Raw genomic sequence first — 20,667 nt, 5'->3', positions numbered from 1 at the left:
AGTGCACGCGCTGGTCAGCAGCTGTCACCGGCTGACTCGTCCCGCTTGCAGTCCGCGTCCTGCTGCTCCCTGTACGCTCCGCAAACCTCCCGGCCTGGCGCCAGGGCTGTGGCCGCGAGCAGGGCTGGGCAGCGGCGCAGTTAAGCGGGGCCGCAGCAATACTGTGTAGCCAGGCTCAGATCAGAGAAGTGCTGCTTAATAATTGGTTACCAAGCACCTTGGCAAGGTATGAGGATGAAAGACCCCTGGCATTTTGAAGTGCTAAATGAAATTCAGGATCAATATAGAAAAACCTGGCTAAAGTGGAAAAAAAAAAAAGTGACGTGAAAGAGTATTTTAGCTTTAGCTCTCCTTTCTAGAGAGAATGGTGTTTCAGTAGGCTCTGCTTCAGATTTCAGCACTGAGGAATAGAAGAAAGCCTGGAAAAGGAGCTAGGGATCTTGTTTGTGTGTGCTGGGTGGTACCTGGGGGGAACAGTGGGGAAAGAGGAGCATCTTTGGGCTTCCGTGGGTGCCCTTGTCTAGACTAACAAAAGGGACCAGGACCCTTTCTAATTCTTCTCTGATTAATTCAGGCAGTGTTTCCGGGAATGCCTCGCCCTATTAGTTTTAGAAACTTTTAGGAAGTGTTCAGTGAGATTTAATGGGATAGAGGAGGAAAGAAGCCTTCTAACCAAACCCTGTCCCTGATCATCATCCGGAAGCAGCTTCCATTTGTCAAGATTATTTTCTGCCTTGCGTTTCTGATTGTCAGTAACCTTTTCATTTAATTTTCCTTCTCAGGATGGGGAAGTGCATATAAATGAGCTGAAAAACGGGAACACGGAAATGTTCTGGAACCCAACCAGTGAAGTACGAAGGCAGAGGCTGAAGCGCCATATTGTGCTGTTTGAGGAGCAGACGGACTTCGAGTCGGAGAGGTAAGGAGCTCTGGGAACATCTCGCTGCCGCGGCCCCGATGGAGGTGGAGCTCTGATCAGAAGGCTGCAATTCCTCTGCACAGTCCTGGAAAGGCAGTGACCCGCTTTGCCTGCACATACTGCCCAGCCATTGACCTGTCTTTTTCCAGTCTGTTAACCCTGGAGAATTTCCGTGAAGCATTGCTCTGTAATAACCAGGGAGCTGGGCTGAGAAATAGCAGAGGCTACATTTTATCTGCTGAAACAACCACTCTCCCTGAGCTCCAGAGATCGTGAACGGAGTCTCTGTAACTGCTGGAACATTTTACGGAAGGGCAGGATGTCAGTCTGAGGTTGGATGTCTTGTTAAGAAGGGTTGTTTCAACCACAGGCTCTTAAACGAGATGCAGGAACCATGTGGAAAGTCCTGGCATGAGCAGAGCAGTAGTTTGAACCACATAACAGGATTTTATGAGAGGATGTAATTAAACACATGTTTAGCTCTGCCTCATAATCTCAGCTGAGATCTCCAATGGAGTCTGCACCAGTTTTTTTAGGGTAATCTAAATTACTTAAAAATATAGTCCTGGCACATGATTTGGGCAATGGAAGGCATGACTAGCAGGTGCAGTGAGCATCCCTGAGCCAGTTCTTGAGCAAGAACAGCTACAGCAACACCATGTGGCACTGGCTTCAAACCAGCTAGTCCTGCCGTCTCACCAGTACAGTTAGCCAGTACGAGCTAACGTCCCAAGCCAGTACATGCAGCTTGCTGCCTGCCTCTGCATTACGTTGGCCACTTCCCTGTGGACGTCTAATTTAGGTGTTGCATCACCTCACACTAAGAAGATTCCCCTTTTTATGGGTCAAGAAGGGGATTGCACGAAAATACAAACACGTGAACATTTAAGTTTGTTCTGGACAGCAGTGGACGTTATGGGCAATAAAGTCTGTATTTGTAACATGCAGTTGCAATTGCCACTGTCACAGAGCGGAGCAGACCGCAGCACATTCCTCTGTTAATCTTCTGAAGAAGATTCTTTTAAAGGAGATGAGAAAACTCGGTCTTGCAGACGAAGAATCTCCATTTCCCTGTTCACCGGGGTACTGCTGGAGCTGATGCCTTTTGCTGCATCAGAGATCAATAATGATACATGCATCCAGGGGAAGGAGGCAGAAGGAAAAATTCTGGAGCTCCCTAACAGACATTCCACCGAGCTCCCTATTATGCTGACAGTTGCATGAATAAATTACCATCTAATCCAGGTTATGTTCTGCCTGAACTGCTTAGTCTTTCCTGCAATGCTGAAAATCGCCTGTTTTCACGGACACTGGAGAGCCTCTGAAGCTCATCCCGTTGTGCAGCTCACCACGGAGGGTCTCATTGCCTGTCACGTGCAGCTCTTGGTGGAGTAATTTGCCCTTGTCAAACAATTTAGTGCGTGTCCCTCTGAGGTTCTTAGAATTAGAGGACTCGCTCTTTACACCACCACATTCCTTAGGGCTGACTCTTTACACCACCGGCTATTTTCTCAGGCCATTATTTTCACTCCTCCCTCCCCCACCGCCATCACTTTGAGTTTGAATTGAGTTTCCTTCCTTTGTTTCTGGGAGAAAAGATTCATACACAGGAAAACGGGAGTGACATGTCAAAAAGGAGAGGAAAGTGTTCCTCTGCCTTCAGTTAATGATCCAAGAGGCTGCTGTTTCGGAAGTGTTGTGTTAACATATGGTGATAGAAATATAATGAAAACATCAGTATCCCTTTTAAATGAAGAGCTTCACAGCAAGCTCCAAATTAAACGCAGTAATGTATTCATCTTCTAAGTGGAGGAGTGATGTTTTGTGCAGCTGGGAATACTGGAACAGCCTGGATCTCCAGTCCCTATTCTAACTGCTGAATCACTCAGTAATGTTTTGGGAGGGCTAGCTGCCGATCTCAGAAGTATTTCCAATCTGAAATGAAGATTAGAGAGCTCTGATTAGAGGAACTGTGGAGAGGCCTGTCACAGCTTGGCTATAGTAAAAAAGAAAAGGTAATGATTTTTCTCTTGTAAAAGGTAGATCCTCTCCTCTGGGCAGAGGCTCAGTTGGACGTCATATGACAGAACATGTATCTTCTGGCAGCTGAAAACAAGTGGGAGTGAAAGCCCCTGCTCGTGCTTGCAGTCTGTGAGCACAAGTACATGTCTGTTTCTTGCAGATCGGATCAGCTTCCTACAATCTGGCTGCTAATCCTGTGTAGAACTACAGCATTGCATGTGATTGCATGTGCAGCTGCAAGCTGTGCACATGAATTCATTTTCCAATGCTTCTAAACTTTAACTAGAAAGCCTTTGTTTCGGGTGTAGACATGATTTAGGTTACTAAACACAAGTGATTGAAAGGACGAGGAAGCTAACAGATTCTCCATTATACATCAGTCACCGCTAAAGAGGCCGCTGGCCTCAGTGGGTTGAGTGTAACTGTCTGTAACTCACAGACAGCACTGGAGATTGTGATGAATATTGTAGGTGATGTTATCCAAGGGAAAGTTCCCCTTCTTCAGTAGGTCCTTGTACACAGCATTCACTGTTGCCGTTCTCATACCGTTCCTTTAAATTACAAGCCAAAGCTGAGGCTGAGCAATCCTGTTACAGTTCCTCTGGAGTATCAGGAGACCAGAAGAGCATCTGCTCTAAGGTTCCAGCTGGCAAAATGCATTGTTGGTTTTAAGGGGGTTTAACTTGCTTCCCTGATCATTTCTAGGCTTTGGCAGCACGTTACCAGTGCAATAAACAAAGGCGATCAACACAAGGCAACGCAGGAAAAATCTGTGCTGGAGGAGGAGCAGAGGAATGCTGCCCGGGAGCGGAGGGAGAGCGGCACGGAATGGAAACCGCTGCTCTTCCGGCACGATGCCACGACAAACGAATGGCACTACAAATACGAGGAGTGAGTGGTGGGGTTGGGGGCCATGAACAGACCTCGCTGCTTGAGCCCCCAGGGGCGCAAGCAAGGTTACAGACCTGTAATTCGGGTCCTGCCATTCCCCAAACCGTGCCCTGGGCTTGCTGGTTCTGAGCTCCATGTCATTATTAGAATACGTGTTCCCAGTTCTGATGGGGAATAGCTGGAACTGAGGGCTTGGCAATGGAGAATCTGCTCTGCCATCGGTACAAATCCCTATTGCTGCCATCAAGCGTGGAATCACTTGGCAGGGATTTCTGCGCCGTGTGAGCAGAGCTGACAGCTGTGCTCTCCTCCCCTGGCCAGATGGGTGAAGCCTCTGGAGACCGACCCCCCTTCATGTGTTGCTGGGAACTGTGAATGTAGAGGGAAGCACCCGTTACTCCTCACACTGCATCTGTGGAAGCTGCTTACTGTCAGGGCTGAACGCCTGCCCCGATGCATGTGGAGTTAGTGTTTTGCTCTTAAAACACCTAGTGTGGGATTCCTGCTTTTCTGATGTTTTTTTCATTTGATCTCAAAAGTTTAAGGCCTTGGGATCCTTTGAACGACATTGCCCAATTTGAGAAGAACGGGATACTTCAGACCATGGAAAGGCACTTATCCACAAGGATGTCAAACCACAAAACAGCATGCATGAACAATCAGATTACACATCACAAGGTAAAAAGCCAGTTTGGGGGAATATACGATTGTTTAGATGCACAGCCCTTTACTGCAGTATTTTCATGTAAGCATAGGCTGAGAGGTTTGGTTTGGGTAAATACAGTTTACAACTCTAGACCAGCAATATTATACCATCATTAACTCCAAATAATTATAATTCTTGATTGATGTATCCTATCCATTTTGGCATTTTTCTTCCACCCAGCGCTAGTGACAGTGACTCTTATACGGGGTTTAGCGCATGACTGAGCTGAACTTCAGTGTTCAGTGTTTCCAAAGCAGAAAACTTCCCATAGTGGGGGTGAGCAAGGTTTTGGAGTACACAACCGAGATCCTGCAACTTCCCTTTTGGTCTTTGCCATCTGCTTTTATCCCTTACTTCCTCTTCGACAGGACAAGAAACCTCTCCATCCTTTCCCTTAAACAGAGATAATACTTTTGTGTTTCATTGCATTCCTCTTCAGAGTAACATACGTCCTTCATAAAATGCTTTGTAAATGTAGAACTGCTGAACTAGCTGGATATAACCCATATGACACGGAAGAACTCGTATCTTACCGTGTGCACAGACTTCTTCTATAATACCCCAAATCTGAATGTGTCTGAGTGGATTAAGTTGAGGTTCATAACTGCTTTTCAGACCCTCCAGTGAGAAGTTTGAATCAATGTGTTTGGTTTACCCATCTGAGAGGTGGGGAGAAACTTTCCAAAGAGCGTCAAGAAATTAGGCATAAAAGTTCTGTGATGTTTAAATCCTTCAGGCACCTTCTGAAAAATCTTACCCAGGAAATCTGATTCTAATTTTCATCCTTTCTCTGCTGTATCTGGTTGGTGGCTACGCAACTCAGCAGAAGAGCAATAAAGCTCATTGCTAGTATGTGTCAGTTAAAGCTACAACAAGAATAATTTGGATGGGTGTCCCAAGGGTGTTATCGTTTGAGGAAATGCTTCTGTACAGGGCATGTGTGTAATATCCTTAAGTAGCTGCCAGGAGTCCAACTGCTAGGAGTTGCTGAGAAAGCAATCAAACTTTGCGATCTCACAGATCTTCCCCAGCACCCCGAATCATTTTGATGAAAGCCAAACACAAGAGTCGTCAGTTTGACAGTGACCGAGTCTCTTTTAATCCCTGTTTTATCCAGAGGTCTGCCAAAGACTGCAGGCGCCGCAAAACCAGTGATCAGCCGTCCAACCACAGCCAGAACACAGAGAGCAGCTGTTCAACGCCAGAGTCGGTGCAGGAGCTCTCGGATGATGATGGCGAGTATTTGGGCATCACTGGGTCAGGCTTTCATGCTCTTCCTTCAGTACCTTATTCCTTGAGCCAGCCCTGGGATGTTTCCCAGCCCAGTTAATACCGTGGGCCCACAGCCCGCAGGCAAGCACAGGGAGTGTTTGGTACGTACTGCTTCTCTTTCTGCCTTACACTATCCATGCCGACAAGGGCATCCCAGCTCCTGGCACAAACACGTTGGAAAAACACACTGACATTCCAGTCAGCAGACAGGAGACAGGCTTCCTTTCTCATTCCCTTTTCTCAGCCTTTGTTGGAGGTGACCTTGAATGTTTCAGAGACGGGGGCAGGTGTGAGCACTCCATCCCCTTCCCTCAGCTGGGGAGCATGCTGCAGAGATTGTCTCCTGAGAGCTGAGAAGGGGCCCCAGGCCAGGGTCACAGGACTGGTTCCATTGACACACCTGCGTGTGCAGGGTGGAAGATTCTGGCCCCTGTATCCTTTTCCCCATGTTTCCTCCTGCAAGTGTTACCCCCTGGCTGTGCCAGTTTGATCACAGCCGGCCACTTGGCGGGCAAACCTCGTTTGTGTTTCACCACCGCCCCCAGAGATGGCGACGCAAAACATAACGTCCTGCGATACTTTGCTGCAGGGTTTGAAAGCCTGTGCGCTCAGTGCGGGAAAGAGATGAACCACCTGAAGGAAATTCACTCAGCCGTCTTGTCCCTACAGAGAGCCCAACAGGACATACACAGGTAATCCTTGTCTCTCATCAGAGCAATGGTCTCAGTGGGCTATCAGCTGCAGGGGTGTGGCTAACAACTCTTGCAATAGGTAACCTGTTCACACAGCGGGAAGGCAAACCCACCGCCTGCTTGAAACAGGGAGGAAATCTCTTCCTCTCAAGACTCTCTGTGGGGCAAAAAGCATCACCTCAGCCTGTTAAGCATCTCTGGGCACTCCCAGCTGCAAAAGAGCTGCAGAAGTTGGGAGGGGCTGGGCCAGATCCTGCCTAAAAATAACCCTCTGCTAGGCCAGAAGGCGTGGGGGTCTCTGTTCTCATCAAGTAGTTGTGAACTTGCTCGCAGAGATGCAGATGTGCAGTCTGAAAACTGGGCACCTTGGCGGAAAGCACTAAATTCCTGCTTTTTGTATAAATGGCTAGTTGCCGTCTGAGGGAAGCGGTGAGCACACCTGCTTAGCCTACTGCTGGCGAAGGGCTTTGCCCCACAGACTCCCGTGGGGAGGGCAGGGCAGGGCAGGGCAGGTGTTAACTGCCACGTCTGCTCCAGGGAGCCCTGCTGATTCCCCTCTGCATGAGGAGTATTATCCAGCCCTCCTGAGGCTTCAGTGAGGTGGGCTCACACACGAGGCCCACCGTTTCTGGATGCCAGAGCCATCAGTGGTACGGCTTTAGCATTTCTCTGCTGCTCTTGGGGGTGTCCAGGGCAAGTTCTTGTAGTTGGGAAGGTTAGGGCACCAGCCTGTGAGTGGGTGCTGGATGAAGAGGTTTCTTGGGCTCCGTGCCCTTACACCTTCTCATGGCAACCAGCATCCTCTGCCGGATCCAGCAGCAGCCAGAGGAGCTTTTAAGAAGAGGGGAGGTGAAGCCTGCGGGGCACCGTACTGTACTGTGAGGGTGTCTCTGAAGTGCGGGGATCCCTCCCAGTGTGGAAGCTCTGAGTGTGCACACGCGTGTGAATGCACACCTCCCTCTGACACGTGAATAAACAGCCTGCTTTCTTTTCCAGAAACCTCAGTGCTCTGAACAAAAAGTCCTTCCACAGGAAGGTCTCTTCTGAAAGCTTCCTCCTGGACTCTCGCTGTTGGTTTCTCCTCTGCATCTTCCTTACGTGTCAACTATTCATTAATTACGTCTTCAAATAAAATCACTACGTTTGGCAGCAATAACGATTCCTGGCTGCAGGAGGGGGGCCACTCGCGCAAGGAGCCCAGCGAGGCACCAAAGCACTTTAGAACCAACGCAGCAGAGGTGGAAGACAGTTGAAAACCGAGGTTAAAAAGGGACCTGGGAACCTGCAAAACTTTGTTCCTGCAGATTGTGTCATTTTTGCCTTTTACATGTACATCTTCAAGGACCTCTTAACCTGTACGGGCCTTAATGCTGAAGCCAAATGTAGCTTTAATTGTGCAATTTGTTTTCTATGTCTTGTCATTTTCTGATGCAATTAATAACTACCCAGCAGTATTGGTACCCCCAAAATGATAAACACCCCAGCATTTTGGGAAGGTCATGCCAGGCTGGGTGATAGCTCCACGAGCGCGGGAGTGCAGTTGGGGAGCGGTAGAGAACCGATGTCCACGGTGCCTGTCTGGCTGCCTTTAAGTATGGGAAGGAGCACACTTGGTCCAAAAAATCTACCCCCGGGAGATTAAGTCACGATTTGTTTCGCCAGCACACACAGAATGGGGCCTCAGGATGTGTTTTATTTTCCATTCCACGGGAACTGTAAATATGCACAATTTCCTAGAGCCGTTCCTCTTTAGGAAGTGGGAAGTCTTCAGTGAAAGCTCCTCGTTTGGTTACGGAGCTGACTGGTGCCCCGGATCAGGCCCATCGAGCGTCACGTCCCGCCTGTTCGGAAAACCTCGTCACTTTCTGTTACTGTTTGCTGTACGGCTGTTCTGTGATATCACACACTAGCATTGTAGAGAGGGATCCACTGCCCCAGGGTAGGTGAGAAGGCCGGGAGCAATATAGGTGTACGTGTGTTTGGTCATAGGCACATTTGTTGTCAAAGGTCAGGAAGGAGGAAGGGTTTTGCCACTGCATTGTTCAACTCTGTTAATAGTCTTCCTATTTTACACCATTTTTTAAAGATTTGCAATATTTTCTGTAGACTGCGGACAATACTAAGCCTTTCTTTTCTGGCCTGAAGTAGTTCCAAGTGGTAAGTACTGCTATATATACAGCCTTAAAATACTTAGTGGTGGTGCCAGTCTGGGCTATCTTTCAATGTAAATGTTTCCAAATTTTTAAGTACATTCCTCGTCATATTCCCCAGTTAGGGGAAACCTGTTTGTGCTTGATCTGTTGAAATAAAACTACACACAACTTTCAGTGACAGTCTGTCTGACAAATTACTTGTGTGTTTGAACTCGGGTTTGTGTTCTATAGCATTTTGCAAGTAAACAACTCTTAGGCCATGCTTTTTAGAAGAAAAGCTGCAGGAAAAAAGCCTTCAAGAATCTTGACCATAGGCCCTAAGTTCGAACAGCGCTAGCATTTTGATACCCCTCTGGCTCAAATTACCCGTGTCTTCTAGTGGTAGCAACTTCCTCAAAATAGAAAGAAAATTGGTTGCCTTGATTTTCACTTGTACATGTAAATGTACAGACTTGTCTTGGACTTAGCAAACCTTTCTGTTAAGGAGGTAACTTGATGATGGAGAATGGATAGTTCCATGGAGAGAACCACAGCTCCCCAACATGAACAGACAGCATGAGAGCTGGCGTCCGGAAGCTGACGTTCAGGCAATAGATCACAAATAATAAAGGATGCGAGTGACCTCGTTATTAGCAGAAGTCTGCCGAAAACCAAAGGATTCTCATCCTTGATGAATGTCGTCATTATTGACCCAGATCAGACGCCTTTTTGAAGGACATCTTCCCCATTGCTCCTTGCTGAGGAAGTCTGACCTGTGCCACATGGTGGTGTAAAACTCGGTGGGCGGGGGGTGCCCCAGCCTCTGCCTGTGAAAGAACATCCAACCGTGAATAATGCCCGCCCGGCTGTGCAGAGTCCCATGCGGGCCTCGGGAGCGTTCGTCCTCATGCTGTGGGGACGCGTGTGCTGATGTCCTGCCTCAGTCTCCCTCGGAATGCTTGCGAGCCAGCACAGCTCTGGCCTGCCAGCACAGCCCTCCTCATCGCACACGTCCCCCTTTGGGACCACGTATACGAGTTACTGACAGGAGCCTCTCTGCTTCTGTAGGGGTATCTACATCTCTTGGGTACAAATGTATTCTGGGTTTGAGAAAGTTACTAAAACAATGAAAACAATAGATGCCCAAGCCCACCTGAACCAAAGAGGAGCAGTGCTGGACTGGAAGCCTTCAGTAGGTGTGAAGCAAATGCTTGAGATTCTTTGGATCATTTCCATTTTGTGAAACTACACACCCACAGGGATTTCACGGGGACTTGTTACTGCAGTTAGCTAAAACAGACGCTGTTGCCACGAGAGGAGCAATTAAGTGAAAGAAACTTAACCTGCGTAAACTAATTATGCACCAGCAGAGGAGGAGTTTCCAACATTTACTGCTGCTGCCACAGGGGATTAAAAAATAATCCAAAAAGGAACAATCTACAAATCCTTGTGCCATTCATTTTAATCCAATTTCAACATCTGGAGGTGAATGTTCCTACATGCCAGTTAAGTGCACGTGGAGGCTGAAAGTCATGGCCAGGAATGTTACTCGCCTAGGAGGAACAACTGCTATTGAAAAAATTGAGAACCCTTGTAGGGCTTTAGGAAACCCAGTTGTACACTTTTGGAAACACTCTCCTTCCATCCCGTGCCCCTCCTTTTCGTGATCGGCGGGTACCCCTTCAGCAACAGGGCCTGAGCTTCCGGTGGGGACACGCACCGGGGCACCTCCCGACGTGGTTGCCCCTGCTCCCGGCAGGCGCAGGGCAGGGCAGGGCAGGAGGGCATGTCCCGAGGCACGGCGTGTGTGCCCGGCTTCCGCGGGCGGGCAGGGCGCTCCCGGGACACACCCACCCTCCGCGCCGGCCCCGCCGCTCCCCCGCCGGGACCTGCAGCCCCGCAGCGGCGGGGGCGGAGGGTGGCCTCGGCCCGCCCCGGGGGCGGATAAAGCGGCGGCGGCGGCGCCTTGAGAACGTGCCGAGAGGAGCGGGGAGCGCAGCGGGGTCGCGCCGGGTGCTGCTATGGGAGCCGGCGGGGCGGCGGGGCTGCTGCTGGTGAGGGACGGCCGGGGGGAAGGCGGGGGTCTCCGGCCGGGGGAGGGGGTGTGTGTCTCCGGCCGGGGCCGCAGTTTGCGGGCGGGGGCTCGTCCTCTACTCGCTCGCCGTGAGCGGAGGCTGGCACCTGGCCGCAGCCAGCCCCCCCGTCCCTCCTTTTGATGGGGAGAAAAAAAGTCTTTCTCCGAGTCCAGCGTGGAGGCGCCTTGCGGAGTTTTCTACTCTCCTCTTCCTCAAGAGACTTAAAGTAACTTCGCTTAACTTTTTTTTTTCGTGTTGCTTGAAGTTTTGGGAATCCCGAGCTAACGCAGCTCGCTTAAACCTGCAAACGGTAAGCGCGGCTGCCGGGGGGGCAAACCCAGGCCCGGGTTGCGGGGAATCCCCCGCGGGGTGGGGGCAGGTGGCGGCTCTCCCGGGCGCCATCGGTGCCGCTCGCCCTTCTTTCCTCGGGAAAGAGAAAATTACAGGTCAGGAGTGAGCTCTTTAATCGTCCTCCCCTTATCTAACTTCGAAATCGGTGGTTTTCTCCCCACCGCGGTCATGGGGGAGACTTTCAGCCCCCGGGGAGCGGAGGTGCGGGAGCCGGGACTCCCGGCTTCAGCTCGGGAATTGGCCGCTGATGGTAATTACCGGCGGGGAGCTCGACGGCCGCCCCTCGCCCTCCTCCCGCCTCTGTTCGAGCGCTTTCTCTCGCGTTGTGCTGTCAGCGGGGCCTCGGTGGCCCCGAACCTGAGGCATCTGAACTCCCGGCCCGTCTCCCTGCGGAGCTGCCGGGAGCGGAGCTGGGGCCTGCCGGGGGTGCGCGTCCTGCGGGGCTCTGGGGGAAGGAAAAAGTTCCTAATGCTCCTGTGGTACAGTTGTTTTGGGTAGTGACTCAACTGCTTGCCTTCTGCTTAAGATTACGGGGCCAGCGAGGAACGCTGGATGAGGTTTCTGGGGCGTTTCCTCCATTCTGCTGGAGGAAGACTAGCGCTGGCCCTCCTGAATTCAGACGGCGGGGGGAGGGAGGCACGGATCCCTTGGACAGGGCAGAACCCTCGGCCTCTGAGGTTCCATTGCAGTGAATTAGTAAAAGGAAAATAGACGTTTAGAAGGGAGGCGGGGATCTGGTTGCCTGAAGCCCGTCGGCCGCTGCACAGCGCTGCTCTAACCCCAGCTTTGTGATTGTAATTAGCGCTGCGCTGCTCTAACCCCAGCTTTGTGATTGTAATTAGCGCTGTGAGCGGCGCAGTTAGCAGAAATTAGTTGGGGTTTCCTTTGTGGCTTCCCGGGAACTTCTGAACGTGTTTTCAAGTCTTTGCAGGAACATCTCCCCAAGATGGTAATCGTCTCCGGGAGGTGACTCACTCCCCGCCTGTCTGCCTCTGCTGCAGGTTGCGCTGCTGACGATGCCCGGGGCCGGCGCGGAGTGCTGCGGGGCGGGAAGGTACTTGCACGACGGGCGCTGCTGCCTGGCTTGCCCGGCAGGTGAGGAGGCTTCGGGCCGGCGCGGCGGGTCGCGGCCGCGGCTTTTCTCCCGCGGACGAGGCTGTGGCACCGCCGGGTCTTCCCACGGCAGCCGGTGCGAGCGCAGGCCGGGCCGGAGCTGTGGGGGCTTCTCGGTGCTGTTAAGGCCGGGCTCCGTCTTGAAGCAGGGGCCGCTTGTGCCATCGGCGATGGCTGCGAGGCGCCTTGGTGGCGAGCCAGGCAACCTCTGCCCGCTGCGGAGGGTGCGGTGTTCGAAGTCGCGTGCTGGTGTCTTGGCTTCTCGGTTTGGTTTGTGGTTTGTTTTTTTTTTTTTAAAAAAAAGCAATGCCACGCTGTAGTTCGCACAAAATACAGGCCTAGGGGAATTCTGGTATTTCTGTATCTGTAGGTGAACCTTCGGTTTGCCTTTGCTCTCCCCTCCTTGCTCAATGTGTGCGGAGTTAAGAAGCTTTGTGCCAAGAAGCACCCTGCACTTGGATGGTAGCGGAGGGCTATCGGGTGTATTTAGAGATAATTTGGGCAAAGAGGAGAGGCTGTTGTAAGCCATTCTCCCTGCGCCCCTCCAGAGGAAATGGCGCTGGCCACATGGCCAGCCGGAGCTGCTGCAGTGAGTCATCCCGCGCCCCAGCAGGCCGAGGCCTGGCTGGATGCCTGGGCCACCGCTCCCTGCTGGAGCGGCGAGCTGCAGATGTGCCTCCTGACCCCGCTGTGCTGCCCGGTTCACAAGGCACATCATTCCCTTGCGAGGAGGGGTTGAACCTTTGCCAAAAATGGCTTTGTGGTGTAACATCCTGTTACAGTCCTCTGCCTGTAAATGATCCCTTGAGACTGCTGCCGGTTCTCCTCTGCCACAGGTACTTTCGTTGCCCAGCACTGCAGTGTTCCACAGACGAGAGGAAGATGTGACCCTTGCGTGGAAGGAGAGAGCTTTACCGCCCATGAGAACGGCTTGGATGAATGCTTGTCGTGCAAACAGTGCAAAGATGGTACCAAGCACAGTTTGGATGAAACCTTTCCCCTGAAAGCCTGGTCCTCTGGTTTTTTTCATGTCTACTCATTGAGCACACTGAATTTATAAATAAATTGCCTTCACGGCCTGAGTATAATTTTTGCACAGTTGTAGAGAGTCACAACTTTTATATTTACTTTGTAACTTGTATTTTATTTTTAGATCAGATAACTTTGAGACCCTGTACTCCGGTGCATGATACTGAATGCCAATGCAAACAAGGGTATTTCTGCCCTGCTGAGGGCTGTGAAATATGTCAGAGATGCAGTACAATGTGAGTTTGATAATGAATCAAAGTGACTGCTTTCCTTCTAGGGAATGTTAGAGCTGTGGCCCAGTCTGTGCCAATACCTAACACATGTTACCAGGCTGTAAATAATTGCCTTGAAGCCAGATGGCATTATTCATGCATTTAAATCTCAGGTGTCAAAACATGCGAGGCTGAGACCTAGGAAGATACAGGTTTTGGTATTGTGCTTGTTGCTTTTGGCTGTAAGCTTACACTTTTCATGTCTTCAGGTTAGTACTTCCCCATGTGCACACCTGAATGAGCTTTGCAGCAGCCAGTTGGAAATTTTGGGAGGTAGAACCACCTGTTGAAGGAAACAAACATGTGCATGAATAATGCATCTACTCTGTGGGGTGTTTTCCTGCCACTTAGAGGCTAAGATGCATGAGCATTATCTGCTTTGCTTCTGTTTCATCTTGTAGTGTTATCTTGGGTTGTTTAAAGGTGCACTTCTGACAAAGTTACCTGTTTATGCATGTTCTGTTCATGTGTCTAAGCTCTGCCTGAAGAAAATCAGGCCTGGCCAGAGCTGCACATTGCTTTGGAAATGTTGCTACAACCCTGTGTTGTCATCCTTCAGGTGTCCGGAAGGGAAAGAGATTGTGCAGAATTGCAATGCTACTATGGACGTGGGATGTGGCTCACCAGATCAAGGTCTGGTACACAAATACTTCTCAGCTTGGTTTGTTGGGTCTGTGGCTTCAGGCTGCCACCACCAGAGCAGTCTCTGAAACCATAGCTTGAACTACTGTGATGTGTTTAAGAGCTTCTGTATTTTTGGTCTGGGAATTACTTGTTAAAGACCAGTTCTCAATGGGGATGGAGTGACAAACCAGCCTAAACTTCACCCAGCGAGAAGCTACATGTATTGCCAGCGTTCCCAAAGTTGCAGCAGTGATGCCGTTAAAGTTATGGATAGCGAAAAGATTTTTCATGTTTTCGGTGTCCGAGAGGCTGCATGTGGAGTGGCTTTGTCTTCTGCTGGTAGACGGTTTCCGCCAGATTAAAGGAGGAACTGACGCTAGCAGTGCTACAGCATCCTAAGCTCGCTGTCATCTTCTGGGTACTTGTTTCCCCCTTTTCTTAAATGTTCCTTCAGAAAGCCTTGTAGGAGTTGCCTTGAGGCTCTGTGGAGGATCCCCTGCTGCCTTTGGTACAACGAGGTGCAGTGCAAATGAGCACTTGCGTGTTCAGGGCAGCTGATAGTCCCGGTGCCTCTTCCAGGACAAGCTGGCTGGGTCACTGTACTAGTGCTGAGCTTAGGGCAGCAGGGAAGACTTGCACTTCAGAATGTCGTTTGGGGACTGCTTCAGTACTAATCTTATTCCTTTTTCCTTTGCAGGAAGCATGGCTCTTGTTTGGATTATTGCGATTATTTTGGTTGGTGGTGGTTTGTTGCTGTTCTTTGTAATTAGAAAGCTGAAGAGTGCCAAAGGTAACTGCTCGATGACTATCCATAAACTTCCCAGAACTAGGCAAAGCGTGTGCTAAGGCTATCCCTGGCTTTTGTGTTGCCTTATAGGAGACCTGTTTAAGCTCCAGCTCATTTAGTGTGCGAATCAATTAACTCCCATGTAACAGACTAGTTTTGTTCAGTAAATAAAATGCATAGACTTTAACGATGAGCTTTCTTACTTTGCTGACAGACCCCTTTGCTTCAAAGCAAGACTAGCCTAAGGTCCTTAAAAGGACTCTTCCTATTTACTGGTATTAGCAAAGAGTGAGGAAAACCTGTGTGAATTCAGATGTATGGGGCAAGAAGTAGCAACCAATTAGATCACTAACTGGTTTCATCACGATATTTGGCTGTGGAGGTTTTTTTTTCTACAAATTGTTGTGCTTTCATCATTTGAGCCTCTTAATGTGAATGTCAATTTGATAAGTGCTCTGTAAATTGATTTTATTTATTCAGTGGAAATGGAGGTGTTTGCCTGTGAAACTTTTCTTTCCTCTACTGTGTGTTAAAGTGTGCTTGCAACTACTTCAGTTAGGATGTTAGAAATTATTCTGAGTTTTGAATGTTAACTTTGTTCAAATCGTGTCTCACTGATTGTATGGCAGTAAAGACAATTTCTGCCTGTTCTCTTGTATTGCAGTAGCCGACAAGAATGCTAAGAAGTGTAAGCTGGAGGGGGGAGGTTGAAAGAGTGGCTTAAAAGCCACGCTGCATCTTGTGGTCTGTATTTTACTAAGGGGGACTCTTCAATGCCTGTATGAATCGTAGAATCATTAGGTTGGAAGGCACAGTGCTGGTGGTGGAAGCAAAGGGTAGTACTGTCATGAAACATAGGGCAGGGCACAGAAACTAAATGGGTTGTGTTGTGAAGGTGTCTACTGCATATAAATCTTGTGTGAATTCTGTTATGTTTAAGTTGCTGCAGTTCCTAAAAGTTGCTTAGACATTTATCTTGTTTTCCAGCTGCTTCGACTGATAAAGACACAGAGAAGGGTCTGGTAAGTATATGAGGGATCAAGTGTTTCATCTCAGTTTTGTGCAGCTTAATGGTGCACTGCTTAGTTGTACCTGGTACACAGCTCTCAATTTTCGTCTCGCTGTAGACCTCTGGTAGGATGTGTTCTGCGATGCAACAGGTTGTGATTCACACAGGGCCGGATGTTAGCCAGGGCCTGGTGCATTCATGAGCTACATGCGTCCACTGCAGTTGGCCCTTCCAGTACTTCCCTTGGAAACATTCCAGAGCCTGTGGCCAGGATGTTTTGGAAATGGAGAAGCTTTCACTTCAAACTGTCTCCAAGCAGTGCCTTGATCCAATTAGTTCTTTGCCAGTGCATGCCGTGTGTTCCCCGGGCAACGTTGGCTATCGCTGCCCTGCATGGTGGTGTTCTCGCTTTCCTTGCACTTTGCCTACAACATTATTTGTTCATAAGGCTTGCTTCTCTTGATCCAGCAAAGTGATCACAGTGAGTCTTCCTGCCTTTGGGCTTATGTCACAAGCTGCAGACCAGGACCTGGCAGTCTAACTTCTTGGTCCCAGGCAGTGCTGTAAAACAAGGGGTTCAGGGCTTGGTGTACTGGTTCAGAAGTGCGTTCCTGAAAAGTCTGCCAAGCTGACCTGGCTGCTGGCCTGTGTTCCCCTTCAAGGCTAGGTTCACCCTGGCCTCCTGTAGTCAAACACTCTTTCCAGAACCTTACTGTTTCAGTCTAAAAAGATTATTGCTAGTCTAGTGTTTTGCTGGCTACAGGACTAGCTAAATACAAGCTAGTCTTAGCTTTAGCTTCTCTAGTTAAAGCTACGTTCCTAACAGCATGGTGAAGCAAAAATGAGCTCAGTCTTTGCTAGTTAATGCACAGTTAATGATGTGTAACACCAAACTGTAAAAAAAAAAAAATTTGTATTGATGAGGATCCAAAAGCATCCAGCGGCATCTCGTAGCATGTGTACAGCACCTTCTTCTCCCTGCTGCCTTTCCCTGCCCCCACCCGATGCACATACTACTTGCCCAGTGTGTGAACTCTTGTCTAATCTTACTAGTTAGACCTTTCAGGTAGTTAAATGCATCTTTGTCACAAATATTATGTCACAAATATGTGAAGACTGAAGAAACAGTATTGAAAGATCTGTTAAAAACATCACCTTAAACTCTTCTCTTTTTTTCAAGGTCCATAAGTGGATCAAACATGTGAATCACCCGTGGGTTTTTCTTGGGTTGTGTCTGCCCCCACGCCCTGGCCAGATTTGCAGCACTTCATGTATTCGTAGAAGCTGATGGAGAAAGATGACAGAAAACCTGGTCAAAGTGCTGTAGCAGGGGATAGGCAAACACAACATCTCTTTAATTTGAATAAAATGGTAGTAGAATAATGCAATCGCAAATTAGTGCATGGTGACGCTTAGCTCTGATGTAAGAGTTGTCACAGACCGGAGTTGCAGTAGCTGCACCTTGGGGTGTTCATGCTACTGTAACAAAAAAGCTTACTTGCTAAGGAGGGTTACTCTGTGGCAGTCTTGAGACCAGGAGTTTTGGTACCAACACACTGTCCTTTCCAAAGTACAAGTGAATTTATACTGCTGTAAAAAAAAAATAAAATACTGCTGATAGTTTATTTCATTCCAAAATAGAGCAGCAGCTATTAGTCAGCCATGCTGTGTACCTTCAGTTGCTTGGTTACCTATTTAGGAGCTACTCTGTATAAGTAGGATCAACTTGTTTAACCTGTTTGCACCCTTAAACAGAAAGTGGATTCGATGAGGATGATGTACAACATGTGTGGTGAGGGGAACCACCCCGCACATGTCCCTGCTTACGCACGTTGGTCACGTGGTGGTGTCACTGACCTTGTGCAAACAGAAGTCGCACTGCCTTATGCTCATGGGGGGACTGTATGCTAACAAACACAAGTATCATTGGAAAAACAGTCACTCCTTGCCCTCATTTTCCACCTTAAAAAAAAAAAAAATCCTAAAGCTTTCCAGTTTTAGCACGAGCTGATGTGCTAGGGAGATCCTCGTCTGCTTTGTTCTTGTACTGTTCTTGTATTGGAGCTCTGTTCCCTGGCATGCGCTTGTTCAATGTACTGACAGCTCTGAAACCCATGCAGCCCTCCCTGCTCGCTTCCTTCCTTGCCCCCTCACAAAAGCCATGCAATGTGTGCTGGTGCTTGCTTCTTTCCACTGATTGGAGTTTGTGAATCTGCCAGAAAAACTAATCCAGCCCCAAAAAGCCCGTGCTTGTGTACTCACACGGAGCTGATAAGCTATTACCAGCTCGGGGAAAGGTCTGAGAGCATGAGCCTCGTTACAATGATAGGCTTGAGGCCCCTGTTGCTGCTAAGTTAGCGGAGGTGCAGCAAGGCAATTGAATTTCCTCCTGCCCGAGGAGGGGGCGTACCTAGGGAGGAGCAAGCAGCCATACACACCAGCCAAAGTGTTAGGAAAAGTTTCCTGTGCTTGTTGTGGAGGCAGCCTGGGAGCCTTACCCCCCCAGACCAGTGGGAGCAGAACAGCCAGCGAAGCGGGGAGCTGAGGCTCTGGAACCATTTGAAGTGCAGTCCATAAAGGCTGTGACTTTTGTGTGTTTGTGACTTTGCCATATTAGCAGCTCTCCTGTTATTTCTCTGGTACCTGTTGACTTCAAGTATTGTGTTTTCTTTTCCAGACTGTCCTTGAAGGCCTCCCTATGAAATGTGTCTTAAAGTAAGTTCTTATTCTTTACAGGAGTCTGAGGGCAGTACTGAAAGCCTTGTTTTACCAGAAATGGAGGCACCTGCAAATAACGCAGCCAGCCCAGAGGGTGAGAACTCTGATGAGAGCCCAGAGGGCCAAGTGCAAACCAACGTTAACTTGGAAGTAAAAACTGCATCACCAGAGGAAAACAGCGTTGAGCTCTGTGAGCGGGGCACCGTCCTGCGCGGGGGCTTGAGGCACCACATGGAAAGGTGCTGGAGGAGGATCGCTGAGTCGTCACTACCAGCAAAAACTGGGCAGAATCCTGCTTTTCATCAGAGTGCCCCATCTACCATAGCAAGTGGTAGGATGCCAGAGAAGTGTATGGTAAGTGTGTGTGTGAAATTATCAACGTATTTTCTCTGATACATGTGTAATTTCAGTTGAGTTCTTAACTGTTCCTTGAGTTATAGATGCTGTTTTCAGGCAGAACGATGGGGACAGAGAGGCTTTGCCTTTAAAGATGTAATAGAATGTGTGGGAAGCGATACCTTGGGAAAGCAAACTTTAGTCCCTCATTTAATCAGCTCTTCCTCTCTCATCTCCCTGCTCAATATTTACACAGAGCTATTCTTCTGCAATAGCAGCAAATATGTTGCCTTGTTGCTTCAGCTAGTAGCGTGGCTGTTTCAGCCTGCAGTTTTCTTTACTCAAGTACGTTCAGCTGTGCTGTGAAATCTGCCCTCCTCCCCCTTATTGGTGGCTACGCTGCGGAAGCAAGCTGTTGAGTAGCTCAGGAATACTCATGACTGAAGCACTGTGATATGTTGGAGTAACGGTCCAACTTTGTGTTACAGGTACGAGAACCAAAATGTCAAATAATTGTTAAAGATCTCTCTCAAAAAGGTAAGTATTCCATAAATTGGCAGTACCTTGAATTTGGTTTGTGTTTTTTTTTTTTTTTTCTCCTGTTTGACTTAAGGAATAGTTTAGGGAGGATAGTGAGTATTGTTTAGATCTATAAGGCTTTCAGTTTATTGTGAAATATGTTGAAACAGGATTATTACTACCTTTGAGAGAATTCGTATTCCCTGTGGTGAGTTGTTCTACTTCAAAGGATAGCTTTGCTGCACAGGAGTGTAGTGCAGTCATGCTTTTAAGAATAAGAATGGTACAAAATTTTTTTTCTGTGTTAAACAAGTCTGCATTGCAGCAGTGTGCTCTGCCTCAGTGAGAGAGGTGTAGGTCAGAGCAGGAGATCTTTCTGTCAAATGTCCGCTCACATGGAGGATCACGTCAAATCCCCGTACATCTGCCATCTGCCCGTACAGCAAGTTGATGTGCTGGATGCCCAAGGCACGAGTTTTGCTCCTGCTGGCCTCGGTGTGGCAAACCTATACCAGTAGCATGGTGAAGTGGTTCAAGCCTACTGTTGTGTAGCCCTATTAAGCTTAAGCGAACACGTGCAGGCCAATAAAACCTTCCTCAAAACCACCTTTACTGAATGATGTCTCATCTTGAGAGACTGCTTGTGAAATATGTAGACTGGTATCTTTGGCTTCTTTTAAGATCACTCAGTAGGAAACCTGTTTGTTCTGCTGCTGCTTAGGTGCCAAACCTGGCCTGGCTGCTGCTGTTTGGTCTGTACATGTATTGGCTGAAAATCAATGGGAAAGCATGTACGTTAGCTATGAAAAAAAATGTGTTTAAAACATAAGCTGATGCATGTTGTGTGTGTTTAGTTGTTTGTTTTTTTTTTTTCTTCCAGAACTGAGACACAGCTTTTGGGCCTTTATAAATGAAATACCACGAAAAAAATGGAAGCAGCTTATGAGAACTCATCTGCAGGAAAATGATATTGTTAAAATTATTTCTGACTTTCCTAATGATACAGAAGAGCAATCTTATCAGATGCTGCTCATCTGGAAAAACACACTGGGAGAGAAACAATCTATTATTAAGTTACTGGATGAGTTAAGGTATCTAGATACCAAGGCTTATGATAACGTATTGAACACTTTAAAAAGTAATAACATTATAAGTAAATTGGAAGCAACAGATTAACGTTTATGATGAACTTCAGATGTG

The 20,667-nt window shown here is 48.5% G+C and overlaps 2 protein-coding genes across 5 annotated transcripts in view; both read left to right on the top strand.

Moving 5' to 3' along the window:
- Window positions 1-7,634, top strand: part of OSBPL5 (oxysterol binding protein like 5) — a 62,245-nt gene extending 54,611 nt beyond the window's left edge. For 2 of the 3 annotated variants that reach the window (XM_086471993.1, XM_086471992.1), the window contains 6 exons: window positions 783-919; window positions 3,647-3,832; window positions 4,372-4,510; window positions 5,656-5,777; window positions 6,356-6,502; window positions 7,499-7,634. In XM_086471993.1, the coding sequence (XP_086328119.1) occupies window positions 783-919; window positions 3,647-3,832; window positions 4,372-4,510; window positions 5,656-5,777; window positions 6,356-6,502; window positions 7,499-7,634 (867 nt within the window). The remainder of the gene's footprint in view (window positions 1-782; window positions 920-3,646; window positions 3,833-4,371; window positions 4,511-5,655; window positions 5,778-6,355; window positions 6,503-7,498) is intronic. The other variant, XM_086471994.1, reaches the window with a different exon arrangement.
- A 3,021-nt stretch (window positions 7,635-10,655) lies between these two features.
- LOC104354749 (uncharacterized) lies at window positions 10,656-20,643 on the top strand. Of its 2 annotated transcripts, XM_086472317.1 has the most exons (11): window positions 10,656-10,688; window positions 12,062-12,155; window positions 13,010-13,141; window positions 13,327-13,438; window positions 14,034-14,107; window positions 14,796-14,860; window positions 15,845-15,907; window positions 16,013-16,048; window positions 18,631-18,966; window positions 19,437-19,485; window positions 20,348-20,643. In XM_086472317.1, exons 1-11 carry the CDS (start codon window positions 10,656-10,658, stop codon window positions 20,641-20,643), a joined length of 1,290 nt encoding a protein of 429 aa, XP_086328443.1. The 2 variants fall into 2 exon arrangements, with proteins under 2 accessions (XP_086328443.1, XP_086328444.1); XM_086472318.1 differs by lacking the exon at window positions 16,013-16,048 and having other exon boundaries at window positions 14,796-14,888; window positions 15,873-15,907.
- Window positions 20,644-20,667: the final 24 nt, after the last annotated feature.

This window comes from Leptosomus discolor, chromosome 12 (genome assembly GCF_034619465.1).
Source record: "Leptosomus discolor isolate bLepDis1 chromosome 12, bLepDis1.hap2, whole genome shotgun sequence".
NCBI lineage: Eukaryota > Metazoa > Chordata > Aves > Leptosomiformes > Leptosomidae > Leptosomus > Leptosomus discolor.
Note: the sequence above shows the minus strand (reverse complement) of the source record. Positions and strands in the feature narration are given on the sequence as shown.

Excerpts from the sequence above, each read along its gene's own strand:
- LOC104354749 (XM_086472317.1), top strand. The coding sequence starts at position 10,656 with ATGGGAGCCGGCGGGGCGGCGGGGCTGCTGCTG. Across the intron at positions 14,108-14,795 it reads ATGTGGCTCACCAGATCAAG|GAAGCATGGCTCTTGTTTGG; the intron begins GTCTGGTACACA and ends TTTCCTTTGCAG. Across the intron at positions 19,486-20,347 it reads TAAAGATCTCTCTCAAAAAG|AACTGAGACACAGCTTTTGG; the intron begins GTAAGTATTCCA and ends TTTTTCTTCCAG.